At 42.8% G+C, this 11,597-nt stretch overlaps 1 protein-coding gene across 1 annotated transcript; it reads left to right on the forward strand.

Moving 5' to 3' along the window:
• The first annotated feature begins 1,100 nt into the window (after positions 1-1,100).
• C7H14orf180 (chromosome 7 C14orf180 homolog) lies at positions 1,101-10,761 on the forward strand. Its single transcript, XM_027800823.2, has 4 exons — positions 1,101-1,305; positions 5,135-5,258; positions 7,118-7,144; positions 9,949-10,761. Exons 1-4 carry the CDS (start codon positions 1,288-1,290, stop codon positions 10,149-10,151), a joined length of 372 nt encoding a protein of 123 aa, XP_027656624.1. The 5' UTR covers positions 1,101-1,287; the 3' UTR covers positions 10,152-10,761.
• Positions 10,762-11,597: the final 836 nt, after the last annotated feature.

Raw genomic sequence — 11,597 nt, forward strand, 5'->3', positions numbered from 1 at the left:
GAAGAAATAGAGGTAACACTCATCAGCTAAATAATTCATTTATGAATTCTTTGTCCAGCTTTGCTTCTGACATATGTTGCATGAAATGAGATCAAAGCTTAGATGAAAAATTACCTTAAAAAGAAGGGCAATGTTAAAGGAAATTCTTCCAGCTTCCAAAGCAGAAATTATCCCGCTATTGTAACTATTATTTATTACCAGTGATTTCAGAGGTTAGTGAAGTTATTTTCCTGGAATCTTTCACTTCATGCATTAAACTGTGTTTTATTCCTAATGTATATCCAATTTTAGGTTGTTAAACTGCAATCAAAAGCACTTAGTAGGAATGGATCTGTCCATGTTATGAGATTTGAACTACTGACATCTTTATCTACTGAAACTTGAGTGCCCAGGTAACTACTAATTATTCAAGCATTTACAACCATTACTATCAATATAATTAACACATTGTGGGATAAAAGTGACAATGAAATTAGCATTCCTAGCATTTGGATAGCAATCTTTCATGAAAACATTTATAAACAGCCCAATTATTTTTTAATCAAATGAACATAAAAAATTGTTTACATTTAAGCGGAATCTAGAATTGAAAAGAAATGGTTTCTGGTATCAAAAATGATAAATGTTATCTCCATATGTCCACTTCTTGAAAACATCAAAACCCTTTGACATTTTTGCAGTGTTTTTTTTTTAAAGAAAATAGCAAAAGGTTTCTGCCTAATTGTTTAGAAAAATGTGAGGTTTTTTTTCAATACAACAAGATTCAGTAAAAACATAGGAACAAGTTTTTTCACTCATGTCTAAAAGCTCACGAGCTCGATGTTGTTCTTGGCAGGAATAAGGGGCTGCACAAGCTTCTTATGTGCCTTGCTGGATGACACTAGTAGAAATAAATGACACAATTCACACGAGAAAGTCAAAGCTAGATGAAGTGTAGAGATTGACTTCCCTCTTCCCACCTTGATCAGTGTAGCTGGCCAATGTAGGCACATAAATTCACTCCTACATTAATTAGTAGCAAGTTATTATCACAGCAGGAGGAAGAAGGAACCAGAGGAGAAGCTAGGGACCATGGTTTGGAAGACTTTGTCACCTTCCTGTCTAGGATCTACTGTGAACAAAATTTTGAAGAATTACTCTTCGCCACCAAAAGCTCAGCTTAGATATCCCAAAATAACTGCTGTGCAACACTTGCAGGACACACCAGAGAGGGGATTTTGAGAGCGTTTCACAAGCCCTGCAGCTGTGAGCTGGTTGCAGCATGAGGAAAAGCCCTCCATCACCTCCATGTACAGGAAAGAGAAGGTAAGGTTACTGGTGTTTAGATATGGTGCACTCAGTGAAGATCCCCAGGCCAGAAAAATCTGTTCTTCTCCATGTTGACAGTGCTTTCACTGCTGGAAAGGGAAGGGCTTGAGGACCACAGCCCCTGTAAGCACTGCAGACCCCTGCAGGGGCTGAGCTGGAGGAGGGCAGCTAGGCTCAAGGCATTGCTGACCCCCACATCAGCGATGGATGCCTCCTCTGATGTGTTGGCCCAGTTTTCTCTGGGGTTTCTGGATCTGGATCTGGGGGACAATCCCAATCCATCCCATCTACTCACCCAATACCCAAACCCCTGAAAGAAAGACCAAAACAGTGAAGCCCACAAAGCTGCTGTGCCCCCTGGTTCCTAGTGCCAATGTAAGCATCTTGCAACCCTCGCTCCACTGGGTAGGTGCAAAACGGGGGCCAGTCTGAGCATGCCATGAGAGAATCCATCCAACCACCTGGAAAATAACACAGAACTGGAGTGCTTTAGACATGTCACAGCAAATAAATAGCTCCAGGAAAAAAACAACAAAAAAACCTCAAGCTTGTGCTCGTAGAGACAGTAAAGCACAATATTTCAGCCGTCATGGCAGGTGTTTCTGACTGGAAATGGTATATTTGATGATGACCAGCCTTCAGCATTTGACAAGGGGCTGTTAAAGCCTCTTGAACAGTAAATCATCTCTCTTCCTATCAATAATCTTATTATAATATCTGTAGAAATGTCTAATGTTAAAACCCCACTTTATTACTATAATAATGGATCTAATTTGTAAAACATATAAAGTGAGGCCATAACTGTACTGGAGGGAGATGTATGTGATCCCACTACATCTATATCATTTCCTGATGGCTTTACCCACATATTTTGAATGGGGGAAGGATTAAAAGCAATCCCACTGGAAGGATTTTTGAGATTGGGAATGGCTTCTGGAAGGGAGATCCATGTGATCACAGAAATGCAGCAATCATTATTAAAAGAACAGCCTCGAGTTCACGTTACACACGTAAATATGTAGGTGTTTATCTGTGATTTGCTCCATTCAGGCCCTTTCCAGTTGTCAGGAAAGCCCTGCTTTCCAGCTGCACATTCAGTATTAGCACTATGTGCTATTTTTGGTTACGGAGTACATTTCAAGTCACGTCATCCTTCCCAAGCCAACACTGGTATGAAGGGTGGAAATTCTTCCTTCCACTCCTCTATCATTTGCTGCTGCTCCCATCTGCTCAGTGGCACTGCCTGCCTGGTCCTTGCTGCAGAGGGATCTCCAGACGCTTTCCCCTAGTCCTTCTCATTTTGTCAAGCGAGTGGCTTTCCAACCGAAGCTTTGTGTGGGAGTCTTCATGTTGGCATCCAGAGTACATGTCCCAAACATGTCCAGCCCCACCTTCTGATCCTAGTGCAGAGGAGTTGCCGGTAAGTAATCTCTTCATGGGTGATAGAGTCCTTGTGTCTAACGCCCAGAGCTTTCCACAAATGGGTTGTTTTTAAGGGTATATAATTTCCCAGCTAGCACTTTGGTAGGTTTCCACCTCTTGTCACAGTATGTTAACACCAGGTTTCTGTCTGAGGGCAGCATGCATCATCTGGCACTCTGCTTGATTTCCTTAAGTTATTAAAGTCTAGTAAATATTGTAAATACCACTTCCCTTTTAAGGTCTCCCTTGGCTAGGTGTTACCCAACCAGATAGTTGTTTAATGTTTTTCTTTTCTGGTGTGATGTTGCTGTTAAGTGTTTGGAAAAGTTCATACGGACCAAAGCCACACTAGGAGTTATAAATCTCTTTAAATATTTGAAGTTCAGTTTCTTTGGTTGTGACATGGGAGGAGCTGTCCTAACTAAAGCTATAACCACCAGTAGCCTGAACTGGGCTGTCCCTCCCCAAACCTGTTTCATTTTACACAGACTAGTTAAATATTCATTATGCCAGAAAGTAAGAGTGTGTGTGTGTGTGTGTGTGTGTGTGTGTGGCTGTAGCACAGTGATTAGGGCAGTCACCTGGTAGATGAGAGGTCCTGTTCCCAGTGACTGCTCCAATGAATATTTAAGTATTTCATATTAAGTATTCATTGGAGCAAGGACAAGAGCAGACTTCTCCCACCCCCAAGGGAGCACCCAAACACCAGGCTGTAAAGTCTTTCTTTCATTCTTTCTTTCTTTAGCTCAATGAATATTTAATTATTCAAGGCCAAACAAGACAGCTTCAGTGGCAGAGACTGAGATTCCCTGCTCCTATGTGTGCGCCATAGCCTTGATGATGAGGGCATGTGGATAAGAGATGTGGGTTCATATTCCTTTGGACTTAAAAAGAAGTTGGATCCACATCTCCCATACCCCAGATGGGTCTTACAGCTTCTGAGCTGCTGAATAAAGCACACAAAGCTCCAACACACACTGTCCCTGGTCAGGAGACAGAGGTGGTATGGGTTCTTGTATTATCCCAAGATCAGAGAAAGCATCCTTACCAGTGACTAGTTAAGCCAAAATCTGGTTTATAAATCCCTCAGGGGAACATGTCAAAGCTGAAGATGTTCTTCACTCCATGGCAGTTCCTGCTGGCTATGTTCATGTGCCTTTCTGAGATTATCCAGTGTGACGTGTAGGGAAACCCACATCTCCTCTGTGCTCTGAGGTCTGACACTCCCAGACTGTAGCTAATGGGACTTAATCCTGCTTCTGCAGCCCCAGGAGTGGGGAGGGGGGGGGGGGGGAGGGGAATGAAATGGTGAGTGCAGGGAAAGCATTGGAAGAGAAAAGTGTGCAGCAAGTGTATCTGAGTCTACAAATGGGCAAAAATAGCAGGCACTGAGGAGCAGGAAGATTAAAGCAGGAAGAATAACATGTAGGAAGAAGCATGCTATCACTGAGTGGGGAAATGACACAGAAAGGAAAAAAAAAAAGAGTGAGGACAGTGACCAGAAGGAGAAAAACCATCTGTGAAACAATATCCCTTACCTTGCTAAGGAACAGGGGGAAGGGGGAGAAAAAGGTAGAGATTATTTCAATCTTAAAGTAAAAATAAAATGTGGAGAATCTCTGCCACCCACTGAGATCTTTGAAAAGTAGATTTGCCACCTGCTTTCCACTTCCAGAGGGCAGTGGGGGCTTCTGAACTGAGATGCCTTGGATTCACTTTGGGGAGTTGACTGTGGGAGCATTCCTATGCAGGAGAGGGACTTACCATTTTTTATTATTGCAGCTATGTTTCTTATCATTTAGCAGAATCCACAGCAATCTGATTCTGTTACCAGAGAGTGCATGTGGCTTCCAAGCAAAAACCAGGAGAACAACATAATTGCAATATAGAAGTGCAAACAAATTGCCTTTTTGTACCCATCAGGATAATGTCCAAACCCCATACTGCTGCATAGCCTCGGTTGTCAAAATGGCAACACCGCATTCAGAATGGGGCTGCTTAGCTTAGAAGAGCACTTCAAAGGTGCTCCCAATGATATGGTTCATATATTTCATATCACATTTATGCCTGTTTACCCCAGGGCTGATGAGCAGCCACCTTCAGTAACTGTTCACTGCAATTCAGAGAAATCCTTTCTGAACCCTTTGCTGTCTGTTACTTTAACCAGCCTTTTTCCTAAGAAGACAGCTTTAGAGTACCAAAGATCTATGACAATGAAGGAATATCCATATTGTCTTGCTATAAATATTACAACGGTCTGACTATAAATGTCCGAACAGATGTGTTTCACACCATGTCCTTCGAGGGACATGGTAACATAGCCTCAAAAGCTCAAAGCTTCACCCAGATGCATTACTCCAGTTTGAACAGCCCTGTGTTTTGTGTTTTGTGATTAACTCTTTAGACAGATGACAGTAGCTATCCTCCTTCAATACTGAGAAAAAGGCCACCTGTGGACCAAGCCGTGGGGGAAAAGCGGAAAGCAGAGAGAAGGGTTCGATTTCGTGAGCCAGAAGTCACTGAACATGGTACGCTCAAGCTATTAAGCCTTTTGTTATGACCTTTCTAGCTTCTAACATGCACCCTGTCTGTCCACATCAGCTGCCCCCTCTGACAGCGTTATTTGGGATTTTGAGCTCAGCACAGAAGGGAGGACAGACAAGTTTTGCTCTGTGCACTGCAGGGTTGCATCTGGTCCGTTTGCTTGCCTGCCCTGGGAGGAGACGGGCTCCTGCATCCATTAGAACAGCCTCAGGGCTGTCCTCACAGCGAACTCCTCAGTCAGGGATCATTGTAGACCATGGGTTTGGCTGAACCTCAGGTCCACCCCAGAAGAGAAAAGGATCTCAGACCAAATTTAAACACACTTATGTCATTCCGGGTAACTAGGATGTAATGGCGGGGAGAGAGCCAGCCCTTTCATGCTTCCAAGCAGCATGCATGCCACTGGATACAATAGTGAAGGTCTGAGCCCAGCTGGCCCGCTGGGGTTAAAAGCAGCCAGGACATAACCATTTCTGCTAACAGGGCACCCAAGGAATGGTACAGCTAATGCAGCCTCTGGTCTTTCACTCCTGAGCCAAAATACGTTTGCAGGTAGGTCAGGTGGGAGTGACCTTAAGCACAAGTCTAGCAGAAGGGTCCAGTTTGCAGTTCTGCACATGCTATATAAAACCTGTAACCAAGAAAGAACTGTTGTTTCATTCTGATTTTCACAAACTGACCCAGCTAAGAAAAAATGTATTTAGTGGTAGGGAACTACAATTGTATTGTTTTGATATGTCTGTCAGTAAAAATGCAGGTGACAGAATGGTAAAATTTCTGGGTCAGCCACCTGTTTGGGCTGCTACTCAGCTGAAAACAAGGCTTGGTGTCTGCTGATGTGTCTGTAAACAGACCTCTCAGAGGTTTTGCAATACATTATTTGTGGTGCCTCCTAATGCAGAAGGGAAAAACTGTTTCTTGATAAGGTTGTTGACATGGCCTGGGCTTTCCCATCAAAACTGAACTCCTGGCAAGACTCAGTGAGTCAGCTCTAAACTCGTCAAAGCTCATCTAGCTGCTCAAGAGCAAGCTTTTGATAAGAGTGAATACCTCCTTCAGCTCCCTGACAGAGTCCGTGTCCCAGACTTAATCCTGCACGGGCCATCCCGCAGCCAGTCCAGCCGGGGGGGACCAGGTTCATCACCCGCTGGCTCTCGGTTCAGCACTGCCATGCTTGAGCTCCAGGGAGCTGCAAGGACAGAGAAGACTCTGGCTCTTTTCCATGAGGACATGAGAAGACATGAGAAATATCCCACCCTGTAATTCGTATTCTGTGTTGCAAACAGCCTATGATTTAGATGATTTGCTCTTCACCCACACAATGTCATTAACATAAAGGTGGGTAAGGGGAAGGCTGGGTGCATCACTCAAAGTTTTCCATTCTCTGGACTTTTTGTCCTGGGTTGTGTCTGGGCCCCAGCTGCCAAGCAGAGGCAGTTCCAGGATATCGTTGGATGAAAGTTGCATCTGACAGTGGGGTTTGCTTTCTTAACTTTCATACTTCTCTCATTCTGTTGGTCTTTCTAGAAATGCTGTGGAATAGAGAGGGCTTTTCTGTAAGAGCTGACTCCTCACCTCCCTGCAACAGCAGTAATCTCTGTCTCTGACCCCCCCATACAACAGTTTTTCTCACTTTCCTGAAGTGCACCTACACCTGCATGTTTGCACAGAGTGGGTAGATCATCATCTGACATAAATCTGTACAGCCAAAAGCAGTGTAAGAAGTGGTCCAGCATTTACAAGGCAACAATTTCAGAGACACTGCTTGGTGCTTCCTTTCTTATTCATCTGCTGCAAAAAGACCTTTCCACACTTCTAAGAAAATGTTCATTCTGTTTTCTAGCCATTGCCTGCTGTGACTACGTAGTGGGTAAGTTGAAGATCCACATTATAACCGTGAGCCATCCGTGGCACTAACCTGAGTTTGCTTTGTGGCTGCAGGGATACACTGTGCAAATACAGCCTCTGTACACCAAACATTTCATACACTGTTGCTTTTTCTTCTCAGCATATGAAGCGCAAGGTGTTGATGAGGTCTGTGCAGTATTTTAAGCAAGACATCTAGTAAAACAAATAGTGGAAGCAAAAATGAAATCCCTGAAGCTATTTTTAATTTAAATATAATTAATATATTTTATGGCAATAAAATAGGTACAGGTTTTTCACTATGATATGCAGGGAAAGCACCCCAAGCGAAACAATAGTTCTGCCTGCTGACTTTCATGTGTGGGGAACAGACAATTCATTTATATGCTGGCAGCAGGATAGAAATAATAAAAATAGTCTGTTTTTTCCTTTTTTGTTTGCAAGGATGTTTGAGGCCAGGCAGCCTGACAGAACCTCAAGCAAATATGTGTATCTGGATGTCCTTATGATGGTGATCATTTCTAGAGGCCCTGGCCCACATCCAGCCCCTGCTGCATGCAGTGCAATAAGGGAAGAGCAATACATATATACATACATGTATGTATACACACACGCAGAGCCATAGCATTGGGCAGCCAAAGGGCCTCCCAAGCAAAGGTCCCCATATCCCCTGGCTGTTGCTGTTGCCCAGGAAGAGGTTTGTAGGCTCATGCCAATGGCAACATCAGCTAAGGCAGTTATTGTGCTAGGAACGAGGTACTACAGGCAGGAACAAGGTCGTATAGGCCGGAAAGAGCCAGTTGGAAAAGGAAAGCCCGAATATCCCCCAGGTGACAGTGGAAATGTGTGTCCAAGACAGGAACTGAACCATAATGTCCTGCATCCCAACCCAGTGCTTTTCTCAGATGAGCTGCCTTTTGCTTAGACTGGGCATATGGCTAGGGCTGAGCGTGCTGTTCCAACAAGCAATGCAACTAACAGATTTAAGCATTAATTTTCTATTTGTAATCTAGAAAAAAGCAAGTTTACCTTTAAGCACATAATTATAGTGATGTGCTGAAGCTACTGTGAGCAATAGCTCATCACTCTTTTGTGGGTGGGATTATTCTTCCACATTATCTCTTATTCTGTTCCTGGACTGAACATATTCTGTAATTGACAGGATACAAGGAAAAGCCACATTTTCATCTGAGATCACCCACAAATTTCACATGGAAAGTAACTTTGGCAAGACTGAAAAAGGTTATAAGTACTTGATAGGAAAGGGCTGATGTGGAAAGCGGTTTAGCTCCCCCGCCAAAGTCTCACCATTAGCAGGTATGCTCATCAGGCAGGCCCCAGGCTTTGAATGGCAAGTCATCACCCAGGTGAGAACTGCATCATGTGGTGTGAGAGATCACGCAAGGGAAATACCAACTTCCAAGTCACAAATCTCTGCAAAAGCAGAAAATGGTGAATAATTCCCTGGCTAAATACCTTCATATAAACCATTCCTAGAATAATGCCAAATAAACAAGTTTATAAAAATTGAAGTCTGCTCATGGATAATTTGCAAACAGAAAGAAGGGCTAAATTCAAATGAATAAATTATTTGCTGCAAATAATTCACTCGGATCTATTATGGGACATTGATTTCGTTTCTGGTTAGCTATAAAATGACTGCCTATTAACATTTTACCTTCTCCCCATACACTTTTTGATACATTATTATGTGTTTCTTGCTTGGTTTTATGACTTTTACCTTCCTCCCTGTACATCTGTATGACAGTTTAATTGACTGCTGTGTATTCCAGGGCTCATAGTAGAAGCTAATTTAAATATGTTACAGCTAATGTTGGCCCTTTACCCATAATAATGCACACCACATTTTTATCTCCTTATTGATTATGTGCGTATGGCAGGAAAATAGCTGCACACTACGGATTTTTATTCAGGCATGAATTTGGCTTTATACTGCATGTTTAATACGCAAAGTGCTTTGTAAAATAATACTGACTGTGCAATGGCCATGCAGTCAAACAGAGCAGCCAGATCTGAATCAGACTAGATCCCCAGTACCCATGGTGGGATACATGCATGCAAGGGCTGGGGCACGGATGTCGGCAAACTAAATGTAGCCCATTGATCTCCACGCGTGTACTGTGTGCCTGACCTATGGCACTTTAAACATACGTGAACTATATTTTAAAGGCAAGAAAACTGTTTACAGTGCCCTCCTCCTTAAGACCCAGTGCAGAGGATGTTCCAGTGTAATTAGCACACCTAGCACTTAGAGAGAGGTTAAAACTACCAGAGCTTTCTCAATATGCCTCTCCGTTAATAGAGCCATGTTTTGGTTCTTACTGTAATTAACAGGAGCCTCAAACAAGCTGCACTAGCAGGGAAAAGGACAGAAATCTAGATCTCCTCTCTTTTATGGAACATTTGTAAGCATTAAATAATTAGATGAGGTAGCTTAATATTCTCCTAGTATTTAACTTAACATTTAGCATAAAGGTATAAAAAATAATTGCTGGAGGGAAACTTCAGATCACGCATTAGCTATGGTAATCCTGTTCTTATTGTATATAATTAAACTCTTTAAATGCTCCATTAGATGAGATCTTTTATACTCAACACCCTCCATCAGGAGGTGTGACTCACTATCACTGAACTGATGCCTACAGAAGTACGCACAACCAGAGCCTTGTGTACCCCGCTGTTCCCAGAAAAGTGGGACAAAGGCATCAGCGGGGGGTCAAATTTAGGAAGTGTTTAAGATGATACTAAAATAATGCTGCTTTCTTTTTTCTCCTCATCACCGTTCAGTAGATGACAGGTCATCATCTGGATTGCCTGTGCTCCTGTGGCTCTCATTCTGTGCAGTGCTGATCCTTGCTGTGAGTCTCTACTACATCAGCATGAAGCAAGATGTCAAAGTCCTGGAGGAATTTAAATCCCGGATTGTTATCTTCTTTCTTCAGATAAGACATATTGCTCAGAAATGCTGGAGCTGGTTTATGAGGCAGTAGCAATATCCTCCAGCCTGTCAGACATCTCAGAGCACTGCTGACCAGCACATGGCTGTGCAGAGCTCCCAGTCTACTCCAGCCACACACATGGAACATGTGAGCATCCACCTCGAAGAGCAAGAAAACCACCCCTGTTGTGCACTGTCCAGCAGCCACTTGTTCTCCTTTCTTTTTTCTTTTTTTCACATTAGTGGGCAATAATGTTAGTGCCTTGAGGTCCCACCAAACTCATGCTCCATCATCCTGAACAGCAAACAAGTATCTGAATTTTGTACCTCAAAGAGCTTACAAACTGCTGATACAAAGAGCTGAAGTCAAGAAATACATTGACCTATGCAGACAGCAGCAAGCTCTGAATAAAAGTCTCCTGAGTCTCAAGTCAAGGCTCTAAATACCAAACCATCTTTCTCCTCAAGTCTCCTAAGAGCTGTTCTACAAAATTTAAAATAAAGCTGAGCTGTTGAACAAACACTGCTCTGGTGGCCAAAGGCTTGGCGAGCTGCTATATTTATACACCTGAAACTATTGTTACTAAAATCCCCGCAAGTGGCTTTCTTGTTTCCCATCATACATTTTATTCCTCCATAGGCAAAAGCTGTTTCTTGATGTTTCACTTGATTCCCAGGTGTGAAGAAGAACAGGAAAACTCAATTAAACAGTACATAGTTTATTTGCCTAACATGATAAATAGCAGCATTGAATCCCAGGGTAATTACCAAATTAGCAGTTTAATCCTCTGGGTTTGATTCAGTCCATAAACCTCACAAGCTGAGCTTACAAGATTCATGATAGTTGTATTCAGTCAGAGGTTACGCCTTTATGCTTGGGTGTTCAAGGCCTTATGTAGTGGTAATATGGACTGTTCATCAAGCTGTGGGAGGCAAAGCTCCTTTTTCTCTCCATTGTCCCACCATAGCATGTACCTCCCTGAAGGGAATCCCTTTAATGGAGATCATGCAATCCATGTGGAATGGTGCTTTGAGAGTCTGGGAGGAGAACAACTGAGTGCAAGTTTATGAGCTTCAGCTGTGTTTTCTTCCTATATAAAGCCAGCACAACCAGCTTTTTAGGCCTTAGATTCTTGCCAGGCAGCACTTGATGTGTGTTTGGATTTATTTGGTATGATAAAATTGACATCAGAACCCATAACAGCTGAAGAAAAGAAAAGAAAAAGGGGGGGGAGGAAAGAAAACGCTGAAGAGAAGATGGAAGAGATGCCTGCAAGGCCTTGAATTCCCCTGACATTGCAATCCACCAAAAGAAAAATGGTGCTTTATTTTTAAGATATTTGGAAAAAAAAAAAAAAAAAAAAAAGGTCATACCTCCATACCTCTGCCCCAACAACCTTTTTCCAAACAGACCAAGGACTTGGCGGACATAAACACAAACACAGCATGCAGCCTTCTCACAAGAGGACAGTGGGCAGCAACTTGATTGAAAACAACT

Source organism: Falco cherrug, chromosome 7 (genome assembly GCF_023634085.1).
Source record: "Falco cherrug isolate bFalChe1 chromosome 7, bFalChe1.pri, whole genome shotgun sequence".
Lineage (NCBI taxonomy): Eukaryota > Metazoa > Chordata > Aves > Falconiformes > Falconidae > Falco > Falco cherrug.

Coding starts and splice junctions, on each gene's coding strand:
- C7H14orf180 (XM_027800823.2), top strand. Junction 5,259..7,117: donor GCCAGAAGTCACTGAACATG/GTACGCTCAAGC, acceptor TCTGTTTTCTAG/CCATTGCCTGCTGTGACTAC. Junction 7,145..9,948: donor CTGCTGTGACTACGTAGTGG/GTAAGTTGAAGA, acceptor ATCACCGTTCAG/TAGATGACAGGTCATCATCT.